The sequence below is a fragment of the Oryctolagus cuniculus genome, chromosome 9, assembly GCF_051225735.1.
Source record: "Oryctolagus cuniculus isolate XC-2025 breed Fujian yellow rabbit chromosome 9, ASM5122573v1, whole genome shotgun sequence".
Taxonomy (NCBI): domain Eukaryota; kingdom Metazoa; phylum Chordata; class Mammalia; order Lagomorpha; family Leporidae; genus Oryctolagus; species Oryctolagus cuniculus.
The window spans coordinates 86,078,183-86,100,599 of record NC_142875.1 but is presented as its reverse complement, the minus strand read 5'-3'; the positions used below and the strand labels follow the sequence as shown (position 1 = coordinate 86,100,599).

The 22,417-nt window shown below is 54.0% G+C and overlaps 1 protein-coding gene across 2 annotated transcripts in view; it reads right to left on the bottom strand.

Moving 5' to 3' along the window:
* Positions 1-1,609: 1,609 nt before the first annotated feature.
* FLT1 (fms related receptor tyrosine kinase 1) overlaps positions 1,610-22,417 on the bottom strand; it is a 198,505-nt gene continuing 177,697 nt past the window's right edge. For both annotated transcript variants that reach the window (XM_089304276.1, XM_089304275.1), the window contains exons 23-31: positions 21,935-22,032; positions 21,104-21,226; positions 19,127-19,238; positions 17,508-17,607; positions 12,847-12,952; positions 12,051-12,193; positions 9,445-9,529; positions 6,379-6,473; positions 1,610-4,537 (exon numbers count right to left, since the gene is read on the bottom strand). In XM_089304276.1, coding sequence (XP_089160402.1) covers positions 4,336-4,537; positions 6,379-6,473; positions 9,445-9,529; positions 12,051-12,193; positions 12,847-12,952; positions 17,508-17,607; positions 19,127-19,238; positions 21,104-21,226; positions 21,935-22,032 — 1,064 coding nt within the window. In that variant the 3' untranslated portion in view covers positions 1,610-4,335. The remainder of the gene's footprint in view (positions 4,538-6,378; positions 6,474-9,444; positions 9,530-12,050; positions 12,194-12,846; positions 12,953-17,507; positions 17,608-19,126; positions 19,239-21,103; positions 21,227-21,934; positions 22,033-22,417) is intronic.

Sequence of the window (22,417 nt, the reverse complement as noted above, 5' to 3'; positions counted from 1 at the left end):
AGAGGAAGGTCTTCCTTTGCCGTTGGGTCACCCTCCAATGGCCGCCATGGCTGGCGCGCTGCGGCCAGCACAGCACGCTGATCCAAAGGCAGGAGCCAGGTACTTATCCTGGTCTCCCATGGGGTGCAGGGCCCAAGCACTGGACCATCCTCCACTGCACTCCCTGGCCACAGCAGAGAGTTGGCCTGGAAGAGGGGCAACCGGGACAGAATCTGGCGCCCCGACCGGGACTAGAACCCGGTGTGCCAGTGCCACTAGGTGGAGGATTAGCCTACTGAGCCGTGGCGCCGGCCACTGCAAAAAGTTTTGAAATGCAGAGTTTCTCATATGCATTTCCGTGATTCTTCTGCGGAGCTCCAGGGTGTGAGCACGCACAAAAGTTCACACGAGTGTCCAGCACAGTGGCTTCTCACACAGTGAACACACATGGGCAGCACCACCCACATCAGGAAATGCAGCGTCCCGTCCATGGCATCCAGTTAGGGTTGTAATACATTGTTTGCATTTTGCTTTTTCCTCCCTAAAATGCTCCTCTTTCACAAAATACTCACAGAAGCTTGGTCATCACTGTGTTGGAACCAGGATATATTTTTTTCAGTTTCCTGACCTGTGAGACCCAAGAATCTGAAAATGTGTTTTAACATTGAGGAGTCCATTAACCATACTAGGCTATCCTCCTGCAGAAAAAAAAAAAAAAAAGAAAAAAAAAGAAAAAAGAAAAAGAAAGGAAGAAAGAAAGAATTCCCCAATGCACCATCAGTTTCCGGAGTCGTGAGAAAATTTCTGACCTGTGATGTGACACTGATTCCTCAAGCATTCTTCAAATCATTGTCCAAATGAGTGTTAGGGAAACCGAGGTTTTAGAAGGATTTCAGGCTACTGCAGATAAAGTTATCTCTTACGTTCTTCAGTTAGCCACGAGTTTACTGAAATTGGCCATTTACCCTCTTTCCTTCTTGTTGCCCTGAAGCAAGTAGGCCCGACCCTTCCCCTAGCAATGTGGTTTCCGTGCTGATGTGGTCAGACTCAGCACTCCGTAAGTCAGGCTGTTGGCCACTTTTTCTACGTCTACCAGTGATCGCCGGTTGTTTCCCTCCCTGGAATGCAATCCAGAAAACAAAACCGAATTCTCAGCTGGTGTACTTCCCTCGTGTTTTAGGCTTTTGTCTGTTACGTCCTATGGTTTCCTGCATGGCAGCCTCCAGGACACATGCACGTGCGTACGTGTGGACGCACACACAAACCTTGTAATTACGGTAACTGTTTATGGTCGGGACCCCCCCTCCCGCGCCCCCCAGAATGGAGGGCAGCGGTTTGCAGCCAGGACTCACTCACTGTGTGTGTGCACCAGTGGCTTCAGCATCCTGTTCACTCGAGTGTCTAGTTTTCTGGGCAATCCGCCTAGACTGGTTTTACTTCTTATTTACAGTTTGTACGACCCTGATTATTCAGTGCAGCCATTTTGTGATGGAAAGTTCTTTGCCCTCTCTGGTTGTGTTGGCTTTCTCTCTCTTGCACTGTGTAGTACTTAAGCTCTCCCAGAACACCAGTCCACCGCCCCCACCGACACCCAGTTTTCACTCACAAGATCAAGAGGAACACCTGGAGATAACTTTGGATGTTAATTTTATTATATGAAGATAGTATACAAAATACATTCATCATGGCTAGACATGTAGAACCAAACTATGTCTTCCTTATATCTGTAGCATATCTTCTTAGTTTGTATAAAAAGTAGTTTTAAAATTCCAGTTTCCTTAAATAGTCATGCACAAAACACAGAGACACACATACTTCCACGAGTACACAAACGGTAACGAGCACTTGCGGTCAGAGAGGCGCTCCCCCTTGGCTGGATCTGAGTGCGGCAGGCACGTGTTATCCGTGTCATGTCTGACACTCTCATGGGCTGGGAAACAAGCGAGAGCTGCACAGGTTTCAAGACTTGGACGAATTTTCCCAGGGGCTAAAACTACTTTCTGAGCATCGTTTCTGAGATTAACTTGATGTAAAACTTGCATATGGTGTCAGTCCCATCCCACCCACGCTAGTTCAGAGACGTGCCTGTTCCTGGTTAGTGCCAGCCAGTTCCGTCTTGAACGGCACACCAGTTCTGGAATTACCATCCGTTCGTACTTGCACTGCCAGCACTGTTTTAACGAGCAAACACTGTGCAACTCGGCAACACTCATGCCTGCAAGCTTCCATTTTTCTGTGTTATGACTCCAGATGGGAAAATTTTTTTTGACTGATGCACTCGCGCAGATTACAAATCCGAGGCTTTGAAGAGGCAGAGTAGCCTAATTCTAATAGATTGGCTCATTTGGTCTCCTAAGATTATTAGACGACTAAAATCAAGACATCAGATGAGTAGCTAAGATTTTTATTGTAATCACTCATTTTTGGAGCCTTATCTGATTTGAAAAAAAAGTAGAGAATTACTCGGGTCCTCTTCCGTTTCTCTCTGTTGAACCTCCTCCTAGGTTATCTTAGTTGTACTACTGCCAGTAGTCACAGGTGCTTCTGTGTATGCAAAGAAGAAGAAAAACAAAGGTGTTTCTCTCTTTCTGGCCTTGGCCTGATTTTGCTTGAATTTGGTTCTTGGTGGAGAGGCCTTGCTGCCTCCTCTGGCCTGGCCGTGGAGGCCCTGAGAAGCCCCCCTAGGCGCCCACTGCCTCAGCCGGGCCTGTGCTACCTCGCCCTGCTTTCCCCACAAAGAACCTGCACAAGAAAGTGGCAGGTGGAGGAGGAGTCTTCTGTCACCTGGGAGCTGGGGCCCCAGAGCCACCTCACCGGCACAGAGGCAAGTCCCCCACGCTCCTCTCGGAAGCAGCGGTCACTGCTGCCTGCCTGGCTTCCGTGCCTGCACACATCCTAACACACAGCCCACAGCTTGTACAAATAGCATCGCACAGAGCCGGTGGAGAGGTCCGGGGCTCGCTGCTCTGGAGCCCCCCAGAGAGCAGGCGCCCTTTGCTACCCTGTCCCCCGTTGCCTGCGGCCTCAGCCCCAAGGCAAGGTCCACAGCTGTCTCCTCCCCTGGGGATGGCTCAGGAGCCGCTATCCAGGGTCCCAGCTGGAGAGACACCTTGCATAAATCACATCTCACCTCTCCCTCCCCCGCCCCCTCAGGAGCATAAAGTGCTTGATGAACATTGGTTAACGCTCTCCACACCCTTTCCAGGTTAGTGTAAGACCACAAGGAAGTACGGCTGACTTCCTGGGCGTCCGGGTCCCAACGCTTCTGCTGAGGTGGTTTGGTTGCTATAGAGACGGAGTTTGCGCCCTGCCTTGTTTTTCCCCATTTGTGCTAGTTTTCATCCAGAGAAAACCCCCTGCAAGACTGCATCTCCAGTCGCCTCAGCTTCCTTTTGCAGCTAACTGTACAAAACGATAGAACACGAAACAAAGCTAGTGTCTTGACTATACATTAATCTTGGAAATACAATCTGACGTCATTTTTAAACATATGGCTTTGAGCCCCATAGTGGACAACCCTGCCAACCAAACTAATCCCGCAGGGCTCCTCCTGAACAGCGTGCTGCAGAGGCCCGGAGCAGGCCGAGCCCTGCTAAGTTCCCAGTGTATCCGCCAGAGGAGCCCACCCGCCATCCTCAGTGCTAAAACTCGAAACAGGCCACGTGTGCAAGCGGGCACAGACCTGTTCCCACAGGCGAAGCTCTGACATCTACTTGAGTTCCAAAAACGGTTTGTCCTTTTCCTGCCTCCCAGAACCCAGCCACCGTCCCCTTATCGCTGCACTGTCTGGGCACAGGGGCCGTGGCTGGACGCCACCCGAGGGCCTGACATGCCTCTAGTTCCATCTTGGACCCTCTCCTGGTTCTTCCCCTCCTTTTTCTCTCTTTCCCCTTTTCTCTCTCCCACATCTTACACCTGCCTCCCAGAGGATTCCACAGGCCACGTTTCGGCCAGAGAGCGATCCCTCCAGCACAGGCCTTGTTGTCCCCTGGCTCCGGGGCTGTGGGGCTGGCCCAGCGGCGTCCATAGTGCACGCCCCAAAGCGCATGCGTGTGCCTGACGTCTCAGGGGTTGGAGCAGGTGCGTCACGGGGCTTCGAAGGGATTTTGCCAACACAGCGAGTAATATGAGGATTGAGCAGTAGTGTTCCTCACTTGTCACTATTTCTCTAATTGATCTGGGGTTACATTCTTGTTAGTCCAAAAAAAAAAAAAGCACTATTAAAAACTCACAAAAAGCAGCTCACTCCTGTGAAAAGGAAAAAGTGTAAACTTATATATGCATAATACTGGCAAAAGCTAGCTTTCGGGGTGTGAATACACATGTGCTTCTAGACGGAAGGCTTCCCCTCGGGCTCTAGACCGGCGGGGTGCAGTACAGGACCACCGAGTCGTAGTCGGGGGGCGGCGAGCAGCGAGCCGTCTTCTGCTCCAGCTCCGCGTTGGCGAACGTGAACCTGCGCCGGCCTCGGCTGAGGTGCCCGCAGCTGGCGTGGCAGACAGGTGGCCCGGGGATGTCACAAAGCCCCGACTCCTTGCTTCTGCTGGTCACTCGCAAGCTGAAGAGAGAAAAAGCAACACCATCAGCTGTAGGTACAAAATGGGTGTCCCGACAACAAATGCACAATCTCTGCTTTCTCAGTGGGTGCTTTGCTGGCGCCCGTCCCCGGAGTGTGCAGGGTTCCCGAGCCCATCTCAACCTCTGCTCAGATTTTCTCCGTTCCAAAACTGGACGCCACCTCCCGGAAGCCTGCGTGGTGTCACCGGGTAGAAGGGTGCGGCCCAGGGGTTGGGGGTGGAAGGCACGGTTAGAGAATGAAAATTCACAATTCCAGCAGGCAGTAACTCCGGGAGGGGGGCATCTCTGCTACCCTTGGGTCGCATAGCTTCTGTGGTGGTCCCCAGAATACCCACGTCAAATCCACAGAACCTGTGATGACACCTTCTATGGCAACAGAGCAAAAGCTGCGGAGGGTCTGAGTGCGCTCTGGATCGTGAACAGAGGAGCTTACCCAGAACTCTCTGGGGGGACCCTACAGAGCACCGCAGGTCCTTACAGGAGGAAGGCCGAGGGAGGCAGAGCCATGCCTGACCTCCCACAGTGGGGAAGACCACGGGCAGACAGCACAGGGAGGTGCAGCCACAGCCAGGGAGTGCCTGAAGCTACCAGGGGCCACAAGCCGCCAGCACTGGATTCCCTCCCAGAACCTCCGAAGGCAGTGTTTGTTTAGCGGGAGACCCTCAGGACCCGGTTAGCAAGGCAGGGCAGGCCTAGCAGGTGCTGCCTGGTGGGCTTAGTGGGGGGAGGGCGTGGGGGGGATAGAATTTACAGTTTTCTTTCCTTCGTCAAAGATCCAGAGAAAGGTGCCCACCCACTTTCTGGAGTGTTCCAAGGTAGGTAGTTCTCCTTCCCTCCTTCCGCTTTTCATCCACCTCATGGTGTCCTCCAGGCTGCTGGGACTCACCCCTGGCCCCGCCACGATGCTTGCATTAGAAGGGAACGGACATGCAGATCACCACCTGGGAACGTTCCCTGTCTTTCCAAGCTACTGACGGGTGACAGATTGTGTCCGTCGTGGCACTCGGATGTATCTGTTGCCATAACTTAGATTGCCCAGGGGCTGGTACCGTTGGGTCTATATTTTTTATTTTTAAAGGCTGTACGCATTCATTGGAAAGGCGGAGTTACAGAGAGAGGCACAAACGAGAGAGAACGGGGCTGCCTTCCAAACGACCATGGCTGGGGCTGGGCCGCTCTCCAAACGACCATGGCTGGGGCTGGGCCGGGCTGACCCCGCTTCTCTGAAGTGACACCCGCGGGGGTCCGTGGAGCTCACAGCAGGAGCCAGAGTCATTCTGGTGGGGAGGTTTGACCACGGCGGGGAGGGGGAGATATGCTCAAGTGAGAGAAGGGTGCCAGAATCCAACAGGGGGCAGGAGGGCGGATTCTCGGCCCCGAGGAGCCCTGGGACTCCTCTCGCACAAACCTTCTCACCTGCCGGGAGCCCACCTCCCTCTGCTAGCTCAGCTGCAGGCTCTGTTCCTCGGAGGCCCTGTGCGCCCTGCACAGCCGGACCCCGGCCGCCCGTGCCTGCAGGAATGTTCTGCAGCATTTCTCTCCTAAGCCCCAGGCTTGTCTCCCTGAGCTCGGCGTTCGCTTGCCTGACTTCATGCCCTGTTGCTGCGCTTTGGAGGGGAAGTGCTTTTCTGCGATGCCTGAAAGCCACAGCTGAGGAGGGCAAGTAGCTCTGGGATAGCCCCCTGCAGCCTTCCTGCCCTCGGCCCTGAGATAGCCCCTCTTGCCCACGGCCCTGAGAGAGCCCCCTGCAGCCCTGTGCCCCGCAGCCTCCGGCAGTCCCCTCCACCATCGGGTCACAGAGAGGAGGCCCGGCGTCCTTACTCGAGCTTCAGCGAGGCCTTGGGTTTGCTTTCAGTCCAGGTGAAGCGCTTCAGCAGCGGGGAGGCCAGCAGTGTGCCACTGTCCACCTGATGATCCTGGCGGGAGGGAGGGAGGGGGGGAAAGGTTATGGTCTGGCCTGGCCCCCGCAGCGCCCCTGCCCAGTCTCGGGAGTGATATCGCGATGAGCCTCTGATGTCCACACTCCCTACTGAGACAAAGCACTTTCTCCAGATTGCAAATAGGAACTTGGCGAGCGACAAGAAATGCCTACTCCTGGTGCATGGAGGTGAAGCGGATGAATCTAAATCACAGCAGCAGGTTAGCACTGTCCACAGATTATGTTTAGTGCCGATCACTGTGCAAGTGCAAGAAAACTACTTTTGGCTATGAGTCTGCTTTATTATTGTTTTTGAAGATTTACTTATTTGGAAAGAGTGACAGAGAGGGAGAGACAGAGAGGCATCTTCCATGTGCTCGTTCACTCACTCCCCAAATGCCCGCAAAGGCCAGGGCTGGGGGCAGACAGAAGCCAGGATCCAGGAGCTCCATCTGGAAGTAGAGCCTCTGGGACTCAAACTGGCACCTCTTCTCTCTCTCTCTCTCTTTTTTTTTTTTTTTTTTAAACAGGCAGAGTGGACAGTGAGAGAGAGAGACAGAAAGAAAGGTCTTCCTTTTGCCATTGGTTCACGCTCCAATGGCTGCCACGGCTGGCGCACTGATCTGAAGCCAGGAGCCAGGTGCTTCTCCTGGTCTCCCATGGGGTGCAGGGCCCAAGCACTTGGGCCATCCTCCACTGCACTCCCGGGCCATAGCAGAGGGCTGGCCAGGAAGAGGGGCAACCGGGACAGAATCCTGCGCCCCGACCGGAATTAGAACCCGGTGTGCCGGCGCTACAAGGTGGAGGATTAGCCTATTGAGCCACAGCGCCAGCCTCTTCTTTCTCTTTTTAAAGATTTATTTATTTATTTGAAAGGCAGAGATCCAGAGAGGAAAGAAAGAAAGAGATAGAGAGGGAGAATCTTCCATCCGCTGGTTCACTCCCCAAACTACTCTAACAGCCAGGGCTAGGCCAGGCTGAAGCCAGGAGCCTCCCCTGGGTCTCCCATGTGTCTCAAGGACTTGAGCCATATTTCATTGCTTTTCCCAGGCCATTTGCAGGGAGCCGGATCAGAAGAGGAGCAGCCAGGACTCGAACCAGTGTCCATATGGGATGCCAGCACTGCAGGTGGAGACTTAACCTACTGCGCCACAGCATTGGCCCCTCAAACCGGCACCTTTATACGGGATGCTGGTATCTTAAGCTATGGTTGGTTTAACCATGCTGCAGCAGAACACCAGTGCCAATGCTATATTATTTGGGAGCCTGATCCATAAAAGTTCTAGGAAATTATAAAGAGATGGTTCAATTTTTTTTCTTGAAGATTCTGTGGCATTTTCAGGCCCTCCTTAGTCACTGTATGCAGCAATTACATTTTCTCACGGGTTCACCTCTGGCATCGAGTGTCACGCAGATTCTTCATTACTCTGTTAACACAGCGTGCTCCGGTAAGTGGGTTCATAGGGCTCCCACCAGCCTTCAGGGACCTCACTGGGCTATATGCAATGTTCTCAAAGGCCAGCAAACACCGGAGCAAACAAAACAGCCGTCGTAATTCACCCCTGTGTTGGGGTGGGGTTTAAGGTTACAAGATACCTTCCGTGTTCTTCTCAGTTTTATCTCCTTGGACTTGAAAGGCAATTACAGAGAGAGAGAGAGAGAGAGAGAGAGAGAGAGAGAGAGAGAGAGAACATCTTCCATCTACTGATTCCCTCCCCAAATGCCCAGGATGTTGGAGCGGGGCCAGGCTGAAGCCAGGAGCCAGGAGCTCCATGCAAGTCTTCCACGGGAAGCAGGGGCCCAAGCACCTGGCCATCTGCTTTCTCTGGCACATTAGCAGGGAGCTGGACAGGAAGCGGAGCAGCCAGGACTCAAATCAGTGCCCCGGGACCACGGATGTTGACGTTGTAGGTGGCGGCTTAATCTGCTGCTCCACAACACCAGCCCGGCCAGAAATTTTTTAAAACACTTATTAGAGAGAGAGAGAGAGAGAGGGAGAGGAGAGACAGAGTAAGTGCGCCTCTGCTGATTCACTCCCCAGATGCCTGAACCAGTCCCTGGCTGGGACTGAAACGGGGTGCTGGGAACTCAGTGCATTTGTTCCACATGGGTGGCAGGGACCAGTGCTTTGAACCCTCACTGCCGCCCACCAGTAAGCCAGAGGCAGGCATTCTGATGTGGCACACGGGCATCTTAACTGCTGGGCTCACTGCCCACTCTGGGGTTTTTTAACGGGTGGCTGTTGCTTCTCCCAAGGCTGTATCAGCTGTGGTGATGATCTCTGCATTGTGGCTGTCTTCCAGTCCCTTTGCGGGCCATGGTCAAGATCAGCACTTCTCCGACTTTCAATTGCACGGGAGTCCCCTGGGGATCTGTGGCAAGGCGGAGCAGGTCCCGAGGGTCGGTGTTTCTAACCTGCTGTCAGGTCATGGCCCCGTGCTTTTCCAGGGGCCACAGGCCGAGTGTGAGCATGCGCAGTAGCAGCAGTGTGCTCCTGCCCACCCCTCCTCTCCTCTCCCAGGGATTTCAAGGGAAGAGCTGGTTGAGACACAGAGCCAGGGCCGAAAGCCTAGGTAGAAACCTACCAGATTGTAGGTGGCTATTCAGAGTGAACTCCCGCTTACATCTCAAGGCCTAGCTACTCACACAGCCAAGAGTTCTTCCTCTATTACTCTGAAAGCAAGGAGGCATCACTGATCGCCCAAAGGCTTAGAAACATGTATGAGTTTACCGAGGGTCTAATTCCTACCAGGCAAGGTCCTGGGTCTTGAGGGGAATTCTGGGTCATCTTCAAACCATGAAATTCTACTTTCAGATGAGCTCGGCAGAGCAAAGTCCAGCTGTTGGTCTGCCGACAGTGCTGGCTTGGCCGCCGGTGGCCGGCCCTCGGGGACTCCTGCAGCTGGGATCTGGGTGGATGCCGGCTGAGGGTTCTGAGGGGCCTCGAGAAGCTTCAGTTCACAACTTACGTCAAGCACGGAGGTGGTGTGTGGCGCAAGTTCTTCCAGCGTTTGGATTCTCTCCAGGCTCATGAACTTGAAAGTGTTCACGTATCTAACAAGGAAGCAGAGAGAACAGCCAGCTTGGGAGAGTGTACCAGCCGGGATGAGTCAGGAGACCTGGGGCTCCAGGGCCCAAGAAGACGAACCGAAACGCCAGAAGGCGCCGCTGAACTCCCCCAAGGCTCACGTTTCCCAGTGGTGGGCCCCTGGGAATCCTCAGGGCAATGCAACTTCCTCCCGCGGCTGCTAATTCACATTCCGTGATGTTGAGCAAAACCCCAGAGGGTCCCACACTGGTCCCTTGTGGAATCAGAAGGCATCAGGCCACCAAGAGACCTGAGACCTCACGTGTTCTGAACGCGCCTGCGGTGGACAACAGAGAAATGATGTCCGGGGAAGCAATCTTACCACTGCCTACTTCCTAAAAGGCTGTGAGGTCACACATAAAACGGCCTGCCAAGCTTGTAGCACAGCTAACTGAAAGGTATTGTGGGGGGCTGGTGCTGTGCCGTAGCAGGTAAAGCTGCCGCCTGCAGTGCTGGCATCCCAGATGGGCGCCGGTTCAAGTCCCGGCTGCTTCACTTCCAATCAAGCTCTCTTCTATGGCCTGGGAAAGCAGAAGACGGCCCAAGTGCTTGGGTGCCTGCATGCCTGCACCTGCATGGGAGACCCGGAAGAAACTCCTGGCCCCTGGCTCAGTTCCGGCCATTGTGGCCATTTGGGGAGCGAACCGGCAGATGAAAGACCTCTCTCTCTCTCTCTCTGCCTCTGCCTCTCTGTAACTCTGCCTTTCAAATAAATAAATAAATCTTAAAAAAAGGTATTGTGAAGTGCTGGGGCTGCACTTGTATGTTGTTCCGTGACTGCAGAGTGGGAGAAATGGGTAGTTATGTACATGATTTCTCTGTAAGTACCCACTGAGTTTTGTTGATGATCTATTTAGGAAAGAGTGGCAGAGCAGGTTACCCACCAGGCCAGCTGATACTCTGTCATCCTTGGAAGGCCAAATTTCTTTAGGCAAGCATCAAAGACTGAGCAACATATTAGCAGGGCCCGTGTAACCTGGACATTCCACGCCACTCCACACCACTCCCATCACCAGCCGAATCAGACCTTGCTAATCCAGGTTATCCAAGATAGCTTCCTCATATTTAAAAAAAAAAAGGCTGACTCATGTGCTCCGGCCTCTTGGGCTGCCTGTGAAGCAAGAGCACGGATAAGTCTGGGCTGCCCACGGGACGGCTGTCACACCAGGCTGCAGTTCTCCCCTGCCTCCCCAGGGGGCGGTCAAGGTCAAGGCCGAGCGCTGTGCCCACTGCAGACAAAGATGCTGGCAGGCCTGCAGGGCAGTCTAGAAGTCCTCAAGGGTGTCCGGATTGCCTGGGGTGCAGCGAGAGACGGTCAGAACTGCTGAGTTGGAAGCTTCGTTCTGCCATCCCTAGCCACGCTGTTTTGGCAAGCTCTCCTCCTTGGAGCCTTAATGCTGAATGTGTAACAGGAAAAATCTCTACTTCACGAGACTTCTGGGGACCAAAGGAGCTGATGAAAGCACAGAGCCCAGGGCAGTGCCTGAGCACAGCGTGTGCCTGTGTTACCGCCGGGGCTGCGTGTGGTCAACGCAAGTGTGACGACAGGTCCATGGCTGGCGGGGGCAGGGGGTGCCCACCATGAATATTTGTCCCCTTGCCCCTTCTCCAATTTCCTCTGCAGTAACGTGAGCATATTCATTTGCTTGACAAGAAAAAAGAGCCTTTTTTGTCTATTTAATTTTTAAAGATTATTTATTTATTTGAAAGAAAGAAATAAAGAAGGGGGGACAGAGAGAGAGAGACACTGTCCATCTGATGGTTCACTCACTCCCCAAATGGCTGCAATGGCCGGGGTTTGGCCAGGCTGAAGCCAGGAGCCAGGAACTTCCTCTGGGTCTCCGACCCAGGTGCAGGGGCTCAAGGACTTGGGCCATCCTCCGCAGCTTTCCCAGGCCATTAGCAGGGAGTTGGATGGGAAGTGGAGCAGTGCGGGTTTGAAACAGTGCCCATATGGGATGCTGGCGCTGCAGGCGGAGGCTTAGCCTTTTATACCAAAGCACCGGCCCCTGTTTATTTAATTTCATCTAAAAAGATCAATGTCATGGGGGGAGGGGGGGAAGAAGAGGAATGATTTTCAAATAAGATAGACTAAAGAAACCTCAGAAAATACCCTGTGTTACTCTCTATTGGGTTCTTGTTGTTTTTAAAAGAAATATAAAAATGTTTGGCAGAAATTTTAAAAATCTGAATAGATGATATTAGGAATTACTTTAGTGTGATAATTTTGATGCAGCTACATGGAATTCTCTTCTGGCAAAAACACACCAAAAATAGTTAAGACTAAAGTGTTGGAAATGCCTAATGTTCTTTATAAAATGCACAGATATTTAGAGTATATAAACATAACAGGGCCGAATGGCTGCAAGGGTTGGACACAGAGGTGGGCATAAAGGTGACTGTTACACAGTTCTTCATTTATTTTTTATTACTATCATTTGGCAGGCTTGAAAATTCAGTAATTAAAGCTGGGGAAAGAAATCTTACCTGACATCATCAGAGCTTCCTGAATCAAACCCGGGAAGCGACACGCCCTCCTTGAAGAAGTCCTGGGAGAAGGCAGGAGCGGAGTACGGAAACTTACTGCTTCCGGTCAGGATGGCATTGAGGGGGATGTAGTCTTTCCCACCCTGAAACAGCAGAGACACAGCTCCAGTCACACAAGTCCTCCTTCACCCCGTTCCTGGGAAGCACTCGCTCAACTTCTGCTACGCCATTTACACATCTTGGTTCCGTATGCGTGTTTCAAAGATTTATCTGTTTATGTATGTGAGAGGCAGATGGAGAGAGAGTGACGAAGAGATTGAGAGAAAGACAGAGAGAGAGCGCGAGAGAGAAAGAGAGGAGAGAGAGAGAGATCTTCCTAACACTGGTTTACTCCCTAAAGAATGCAACAGCCATGGCTGGGCCAGGCTGAAGCCAGGAGCCGGGAACTCTATGCAGTTCTCCCATGTGGATGGCAGCAACTCAGGTACTTGGGCCATCATCTGCTGCCTGCTGGGAGCATTTGTCAGGAAACCGGATCAGTAGGTGGAAGCAGGACTCTATCCCAGGCACTCTGATATGGGATGTGGGCATTGCAAGCAGTGGCTTAGCCTGCCGAACCACAACATCCACCGTAGTTGGGTTTTGAGAAGAGAATTTTGCACATACACGCATACATTTTTTTTACACTGCTGATTTCAGCTATTCTGCTAATGGTGCTCAGAACGACAACAAGCGAGTAAAACAGCCCGCGGACTGTCGGTCAAAGGCATCTGGCCTTCTGATGGTCTACCTTTACCTGCTGAACATTCGCTTGCAGCAAATCGCCGAGTTTCTCTACAAGCTCTGCAAACCTGGGCCTTTCTTTTGGGTCTTTGTGCCAGCAGTCCAGCATGATCTGGTAGCTGTTGGGAGAGAGCACAGCAGGAGCAGCTGGAACACAGTGCTAACTACACATCGTCCTCTCGATCCAGCGTGGTGGTGTCAGTGGACGCGCCAAGACCAGGCTCGCAGTGGCAGGGACATTGCTCCCTTTTTACCTCTGGGCCTGCAGCACCAGCCCAGAATGGTCTCCTGGGGCCAGGTCGTGCTGGTGACAGGAAAACACCTGCCTACCAAGGCACGGTGACCAACCACCCGTGCAGAGCTCCTGGGCCCCCGCACTTTGGAGCGCCTGCAGCCTCTGCAGTGGCAGCTTGGGGGGCTCTGTAGAAAGGGGGCAGCAGCGTCTGCTCGCCTTCCAAAGCAGGACCGTGTCATTCACAAGGAAGCGCGGACACGGCCCCAGTCCCAGGGCGCGCACCGTCTGCCATTCTCATGTCCCAGCCTCGTAATTTCCACGTGCTGTTTCCAAGTCCTCACAGTGCCCGGGTGGGGCCCAGCTGTGGAGCCTGGTGAGAAGGCCCGGTGTGCACCACGCCCACCCCTTCCCCAGGGTGAAGCCCATGTCGTGTGCGGAGGTGCCTGCGTAGGGCTGATTCCTCTCCCGTTGCAATGCAGAGCTGCTGCTTATTACCAACTGGCCTCCCCCGCCCCCAGGCAAATATGACGTGTCACAGGCAAAGGCAGCAGGCTCCTCTCGCGCTCACATCTGCAGATGCACTCTGACCGCACCCCCGGCAAAACCCACGCTGCACCGCTGGGGTTGGGATTTATTCTCGTGAGGGACATTTATTCTCGGCTACCCCATTGGACTGCGTCAGATATGAACCTGAATGGCTGGGCCTTTGGAACTGGGTCAGAACCAGCCAGGCAGCATCATATCGCCAGGGACTGGCGTCTCTGTGCCCCGCCCCCAGCCCAGGGCTGGTGCACGTTAAGCCTGTGACAAACAGCTGCTGAAGGCAGCCAGCCTAGTCACCGGGAAGAGATGGCTCTGCTGCTGGCACGGGCACTTCAGCCAGGCTGCAGGCATCACTCGTTAGCTGGGAGTTACGTGTTTCAGGGGAAAACTTGAGGAATTCCAGTGCCTGCTCCTGTCCCTGTCTCGTCTTAGATCTGTGCCTTCAGGTTGCCCCAACAATACCAATTATCTCACCAGTGTGGCCCTATTTTATTTCAAAGCACGGGAGGTGACGAAGATGGTAAGAATACAGGAAGGTAACAAAACAGAGAGAGGAGGCGGGGGTAAACGGACAAGCGAGATCCATCTCTGGATTCTGAGCGCTTCAGCAGAGGCAGGTGCCAACCGTCCAGGCAGGTGGTGAGAAAGGGGGGGAGCAGTGACAGGAAACGAGGGAGGCGGAGTCTGAACACCAGGCCAGTTACTGGGAGGCAGTGTGGCCGTTCCCAGGCCTGAAATGCGAAACAAGGGCCTCCCGGGCCTCTCTCCCACCCTACCAGCCTGGCAGTAACGGCTTCACAGCACTGCTTTGCTACGAGGTCGGCCAGAGCTTGACCTGCAGAAAATGCTCTCAGCGAGGCAAAGCAGAGTGTCCCAGGGCTGTGTCCTAGGCTATGCGTTAGGCCCAGGAGAGGCAGGGGAACCTGGCATCCACATGTGGTTCTGGACGACGGCCTCCCGCTCCTTCTTCTCCGTGCAAACTTGAACTTTAAAGGGGATTCTGGGTGCCCTCCGCCCTGTATCTCATCTCCTGTACCCACAGGACCCGACCCCTGCAGAGTGGGATGGGGTGAACTGGCTCCGAAAGAGCTGCGAGGGCCCCGTGGCCAGTGAGATGGCCCCCAGAGTCCCAGCCATCACTGATCAGCAGCACCAGGGAGTGAGGGCTCGGGGCCTTTGTGGCCAGAGGCACCTGGCTGCTCCAGGACTAGCCTCTGCGTCACCCTGTCTCTCCAGCCATCAACAAGTGGCCCGAGGCAGTTGGAAGAACATCAAATGTGTACCTGCAGAGTGTATGGAAGACAGCCAGGGCAAGAAAGGCTCAGACCAGGAAAACAAAAAGGAGCCTGGGCCACAGGCAGTAGCGAGCGCAGTCTTTCCAGCGGCTCACCGCACACAGTGGCCAGCAGGTGTAGGGGAGAGGCGCAGCCCCCAGCGCGACCCTCCCTGGCTTCTCTGCTGAAACTAGCAACAGGGACCACCTTCAGCCACTTGCTGCTATGTCACTTCTCATTCCTAGATTCCACTCCTCTTGTCTAGAAGGCACTGTGCTTCGCACCAAAGGAAGAAGAAAATCCACTGCTTATTCTCTTATTGAAAGACATCTGATGAAACAGGCTTGGGCGGGAAACCAATGGTTCAGCATTCTATGCTTTCACACCACCAAGTCAACAGGTGTCATAAAGAGACACTAGTTGCCCACAAACCCGGGATGAGAGGCCTATGGGAAGAGTGTTTCCATTCCAAGCTGTCATAGCCCAAGTTCCCAAGTGCACACGGCTTTCGGCCAAGTTCAGAAGCCCAGTTCTGAGAAGCCGAGAGCGCTGTCCTCTCCCGGGTCCTCCTGCTGGTGGAACAGACCAGACGGCCATCACTGACTGCCTCTGCTTCCATGTGCTTGGGGAGACGCTGAGGGCTTGAGCTCTGGCTTCCCACACGCACCTTTCACAAAGCTTCCCGTCACGTTTGGATGTTTCTCCCAGAAATGTTCCCCTCCCCCAGAGCTGAGCCTCTCTCTAGTGACTGCTTGGGGTTCCGGGGACCCCGGGTGCAGTTCATGTAAAGACTTGAAAGTCTGATAAAGCCCAAGGAAGTTTAGTCCGGAACAGATGCAACTTTGTACCGTCAGAGTTCTTTTGTTTCAGAACGTGGATAAAGAACTGGAAAGAGACCTTGCACGTATATAGGACATCTGGACTCACACCAAGTTTGCTTAACTTATTAACAATGTGGCCTTGGGCAAATCATGGAGATGTCCAGTGCCTCAGTTTTCTCATCTGTAATATGGGTATTATAATAATAACACCTATCCTATTGGGCTGCTATGAGCATTAGGTCCATCAATCAATGTAATGTTAACAGTGCCTCTAAAACAGTGGCTAGTGGCTACTGGCTAGCATTTAGAGCACTGGAGAAATGCTGAGTGACTGAATGTGACTCCATAGTACTTGTAATTACTGTCATCACTGTTAGTAAGGAGAACTGAGTCCCACGGATTGCAGATGATGCAAGGCGCAGAGGGGGCACAGTGGATGGAGTGGGAGTGGGCTTCCGCCAGACACGCGGGGTCTTCTGCTATCTCACAGCCCCCACACTGCAGGACCCTGTGGGTCCAGGGGACTGAGCTCCCACGGTGTCTCCATCGCTGCTGAGCTGACGGCAGACACAGCGTCTCATCACAGCGTCTGTCCAGTTCAGAGGCCGATGCCAGGACCTCCAGACCAGGAGATGCGTGGGAAATCAGCGGGGAAACCAGGAGGTGCAAAGTCAGGTCTCCTGGGGTTTGCTTCTCTGGCCAAGTTCTGGGGAAGCAAAAAACTTGAGACTCCCACAGCCTTCCACACTCTTCGTCCCAGGCCAGCTCCCGGCGCTAATCTAACTTGGTCCCTAGCTCTCCCGAGGGGCTCTTGCCTCCAGCTCTGCCGTTCCCTGGTGAGGACCCCAGGCAGGATGGAAGAGCGCAGGCCCTGTGCCTGCTGTCCTCTGCCCCTGCCTGAGTCTTTGCAGGCCTGAGTCCTGGCCCCGTCACCCAGCTAGCTCCCCAGCCTGGGTCTCCCCAGCCTTGTCCTGAGACACCAGGAAAGAGCAGTGGCCTTGCCCTTTGGCCGAGCCCGCATTTCCTTAACTCCTTCCAGCTCCTCCCCAAACGCCTCGAACAGGACCCCATTGTGCGGATGGGAGGGAGAGGGCCGCCCGCCAGGCCAGGTCAGGCCAGGCCAGGAAACCTAGTGCCGCCTCCTGGAGGCCCAAAGCCTTTGTCAGCAGTGCCAAAGAAACTGCAGGTGTCATCGCATTCCTGCCCTGGCCTCCAAGTGCAGGACCTGCACAGGGCTCAGGAGGAGTGCCCCAGAGAGGCGGGTGGGGCTCCCCCCAGGGTCGCCAGGAAGGCACAGCAGGGGGCCACCGCTAGGGCTCTAGGCCTGCGCCTCTCGAACCGATTCCAAAGCCCTTATGGTGCCCAGCTAGCCCGCTGTGGAAGATGTTACGGCTTCTGTCAGGAAACTCCCCTTTCCTCTCCTACAGCCTGAACCAAGCCCCTTGTGGGCCCGTGGTGCAGACGGAGGAGTGGTCCACAGCAGCCTGCAGCCCTCTGTCCCCAATTCATTTGGCTCCCAACCAGGTGAGGAGGGCCAAGGTCCCACATTCACTTCCTGGGTGGTCTAGCCCTCTGGCCTAGATTCAGCCCAGACACCCAGAGTCTAACTTCACTTCCCAGCTGCAGGCCTTGCAAAGCCGCGGCAGGGGTCAGGAGGGGAGTGGGTGAGGGACAGGCGGACCACTGTGTACCCTGCGCAACCCGCAGCGGGCTGAGGGGGCCCGCCGCCTGGAGGGGGCGCTCCACACCCACCCCAGCGCTCTCTGGGGGCCGCCGTGGAGGAAGTGGGGAGAGTGCTCACATTTCAGGGGTCGCGTGGTCAGGCGCCCGCATCCTCATGCCTTCCTTGAGCCGGCTGCAGAAGTCTTCATCCATCTGCACTCCTGGGTATGGAGACCCACCTGGGTGGGGGGGGCAGGGCACGAGGCATAGGGCACGTTACGGCTGCAGGCTACAAACGGCCCTTCCACTAGAGTGACATCTTAGGTATACATTCCCAGGGATGGCTCCAGCGTGCAGCTACACACACACACACACATGCACGCACGCACGGAGGGGCTCAACGGACCCCAGCTGGCGACACATGCGTGGTTGGCCAGGCCCACAGTGCTGGGGGTCTGATGCTCTCAGGCCTCTCTGGTTTCCTCATTGTCAGGGAAGGGGCATGGTCACTGGAGGCTCAGGCCCGGGTAAATGAACCTCTCCTTTAAAAGCCAATGGACTTGTGGATCCTCCCTACCTCCCTGGGGGAGGATGATTTGGATTCCCTACTTTTTTTTTCACCAATATCTTGCGGCACAGGGAAACTAGGAGTGGGGACAGGCCTTGGGCTCCAGGTCCAGACTGAACGGTGTGAGGCCAGGGCTGCCCGGGGTCAGGAGACTGCAGACTTACAGATGCTAGAAGCGCCTCGATGCTGCCTTTGCCAATGTCCAAGATCCTCCTGTCACTTTCCAACTTTTACGGAGACTCTAGACTGGGTAGGGGTGGCCAAGGCCTCCCAGTCTGTTCTGTCCCAGCCCTTGACCCTACTCGACCCCAGCATTTGTTTGTCTGCACTTTCCAGGGATCGCTGCTGGTAGGAAGCAGCTGGGAGACGCGCGGTGCTGGCACTGTGTCATTGAGGGATCACTGTGGCCGCCAGGCTGCTTTCAAAGACTGGAAGCAGCAGGTGCCTGTCATTAAAGCAGGCGAATCGTTTTCACACATTACAGGAAACCAGGGATGTTACCCGGTGGCTTTTGCTCCGATGGGCTGCAAAGGCAAATCTCTGGCAAAGCCCAAAAGACTCTTGGCTAGAACCCGAGTTAGGGAGGCCTCAGGTCTGTGCTGTATGTCTGTGAGCAGATGTGGGCTTGTTGTGCATCTGTGTACATGGGACCTGGAGCACGGCTTTTAGCCACCCACCGTGGATGCCGCTGCCAGCAGAATAAATACAACCACTGTTCTTTATCGTAAACCAGGGTCCTGGACTGTGTAATGATAATGTCACGAGAAAGTACTAGAAGGTGCTAGTAGGTACTAGAAGCACTAGAAAGGCCTCCTGTTTCTAACAGCACCTTCTCTACTGGTTCAGTGTGCTTATCAAGGCCTCTCTAAGAAGAAATTCTGACAGGGGAGGTAGCGTAGGGGGCGAAGGGGAAGGGAGCTGGCTGTTTGAGGAAGTAGGAGAAGGGGGCATGGAGCAGAGAAAGATAAACTTGACCTCAGTTTTTCTGCCATCTGTGTAAGCCACTGATGACCCTACTGACCCTTTCCACAGCAAGGGGTGCACACAATGCTAACACCCATCCGAGCGTCTCCCTGGACCCAGGCCTCCCTAGGACTTGGCAGCTGTTTCACAGGCTGATCTGAAGGTGGTGTCCCTCCCAGGGGCAAGCACTTCTGGGCTGTCTGACCGCTGCCCCTGCCCAGGTTTACCTAGGGAGAAGATTTCCCACAGCAGGACTCCATAGGACCACACGTCGCTCTTGGTGCTGTAGATTTTGTCGAAGATGGATTCCGGAGCCATCCATTTCAGAGGAAGTCGAGTCTGAAGGAAGCAGGGTGACTGTGAGCAGAAGGTCAAGAACACAAAGCAGCCGCAACCCACGTGCCCAAGGGTCACCTCCCAGATCACACTTGGCCCAGAAATCATTTCCTACAGCAGCCCCGGCTTCCTAACAGGGAGAGCACTCTCACCGCGCACATTGCTCTGCTACCAGACGGACCCCAGTGAAAGCAAAATGGAATTAAAAAGTGAGTTTATTTTGGTGCCAAAAAAAAGTAATCCATGTGTTTTTCATAATACACATTTTCTATCAACGTTTTGCCGTGCGCTCCTACGCCATGCTGAGCTGAGGCCCATGAGGGCAACACACGCTTAGGAAGCCCCTCTGGTGTGTCCAGAAGATTCTCTACAGCTCCGTGAAATATCCTTCTGCCCCTGGGCGGGCGTTTGGTGCGGGGTAAAGATGCATGCCACATTGGTGAAGCGCTGGGTTCCAGTCCCTGCTCTGCTTCGGATCCCAGCTTCCTGCTAACGTTCACCCGCGGAGGCAGCCGGTGATGGCTCAAGTGTGTGGGTCCCTGCCACCCACGAGGGAGGGACAGGTTGAGTTCCTGGCTCCTGGCTTCAACCTGGCCCAGCCCCAACTGCTGCAGGGGGTTAGGGAGATGTCTCTCTGTGTGTGTCTGTCTATCCTCTTTCTGTGACTTGCAAATAAATATTAAAAAAAAAAAAAAAACTTTAAAAAGGAATCCTCCCCCAAACATTCTACATTCCATAGGAACACGTAAGGGCTTAGAAAAGACTGGTTTGAATTAGAAGGCATCCTGAAAATTGGTGATTTCTAGGATTTTTTAATTCCAAGGAAGATGATTTGAAAGGCAAAAAGGCAGGATTCTAAAAGTTTCTGAATAGGGAGAGTGGGCAAAGGTGCAGGAAAAGGGGAAGCTGACTTAGAGTTTAAACATTTAGTATTTGGTTTTCAGAAAATATATATTTAGAAAGAAATATTTTCAAGCATGCAAATCTCCCTTCTGTTTCATAGAGCAAGCATCCCAGTGAATGAGGCCTGCCACTATATATGGATGGGGATGGCTAAGACAGAGGAGGGCGGGAAGAAGCTGAAACAAACACGGACAGATAGCAAAGAGAAAAAGGCCAGATGGCAGCTTTGCGCAGTGGGGCTCCACGGGACGTGTGTTTTGTCCCCTCTGATGAGGGAGTGTGGGACACTGGGTCTCCAAGTCCTGGGAGCAGCTCTGGCAGAATCACTTGGCAGTGTGCTAGAAATGCAAGTTCTCAGGCCCCACCAAGGCTTCCTGAAGCAGAAGCTGTGGGGGTGGGGCCTTCTCTGGCTATCAGCCTGCCCACTGGAGTCTGATGAGTCCACAGTGGCGTCCAGACAGGAGTCCGGAGGCCACAGGAGGTCAGGCACGGAAGGAGAAAATCACACGGTGTTCACAAACAAGAAGAGCAGGGGCGACTGCACAAGCCAGCAGGGAGACACTGCGCCCGGCCGCCGCCGACCCCACCCTTTCCTGAGACGCACACACACCTGCTGAATCCATCATCCGGTTTATTCGAGGGGGAGAGTCCAGGCTGTTCTTTTCAGTGGGACAAGCAACTCCCCCAGGAGTGCGTGGGAGGGAAGGAGAGCATCTGACCAGGGCCTCCGCCCCAAGGACAGGGACCAAGCCAGGGATGAGGGACACACAGGAGCAGGACACACAGCCCTTCCAAGCCCGCGCCAGGGCTGTCTGGTTGGCAGAGCCTGTGTATCCTACACCAGGAGCACGTGGCGGCTGCGGCGGCTACAGCCGAGGAAGTGCAAATATTTACTGAGGGCTTCAGCCTGTGGTCTGAGAATGACAGAGTATAAAGGAGTCAAATAAACACCAAACCCTACTCACATCTCCTTTTCTCACATAATCGGGGTTCTTATAAATATCCCGGGCGAGGCCAAAGTCGCAAATCTTCACCACATTGTTCTCAGATAAAAGAATGTTCCGGGCTGCCAGGTCCCGATGAATGCACTATAATAAAGACGGCCGCAGAATCAATGCACTTCCTTGATTTAACCGACTGGTTTCCTGTGCCTTCTGGGGGCCATCAGTCTTAATTCCCTGATCCGTTTCACATGCGGCAAAGGAAGCGGCTGGCGAGCACACGGTGACCGTAAACACACAGCGCGTCTCTGCAAAGCCAGGTCCCTCAAGGCCCTGAAGCCAAGAAAAGCGCCAAAAGCACCGGGCTACTGTTTGCAGGTGGTGCCCTGGTCAGCATGGTTGCTGGCAAGTTGAGGTCTTCTAGTGACCCAAACTCCCCTCCCCCACCCCAGCCAAGCCTTGTATCTCGAGCTGCTCAGGGCAGATCTGTCGCCAGCTGCCGCCTTGGGGGAGGGCCCTCCAGGGCTGTATTACTAGAAGCACTCCTGGGGAGTCACAGATTCTGAGATTCTGGCCAGTGTTTGAAAATCAGCCAGCCGGGCAGAACGGTTGCCAGAATGAGAAGCCCAAACCCCGGGATGACGTTTGTCCCTGGAAACCGGTTCCGCCTGCTGAAGTCCAAAGTTCATCATCCTTAAACCTTGTCCTATCCGGGCAAATGAAGGCTCGTGTGGTGACAATCATCCTACACTTCAAGCTGCAGGTGTAAGCAGGGTGGGGGATTAGAAATGGACTTGTTGCTAAGATGGCGTGCAAGCCTGGCAAAGCAGAGCCACTGTAAAGAACCAGACTGACCTTTCTGGACGATAAGAACTCCATGCCCCTGGCCACTTGAAAACTGTACGAAATCAGATCTTCCATGGTGATGGGCTGCTTGTGGAACTCATCCAAGTCTGGAAAACATGAGCACCGTAACTGTCAGGGCGCTTGTGAGTCCACCGAATCCCAATGTAGTGGAACAAGGTTAGCAAAACATAAACCAAAGCGACATGTGGGTCAGAGTTCATTTGCAAGAGCATCTGAGTTCCAACATGAGCAGCAGAGATTGTTCCAGGCCCTCCAGCCCATTTCACCTAAGCACGGTGGGGCCAGAGGATGAGCCCTGAAGACATAGAGGCCCTGAAGGGTGGGGGACCGGGAGGGACAATTCTGTCCCTGTCAGAATGAGTAACTCTAAATAATCTTAATTCAAATCTTATCTCCTCAGGCCACTACCCTTGGAGTCTCCCACGGATGTTTATTAAGGGCGAGAAATAAGAAAACAATTTCAGGGATGCA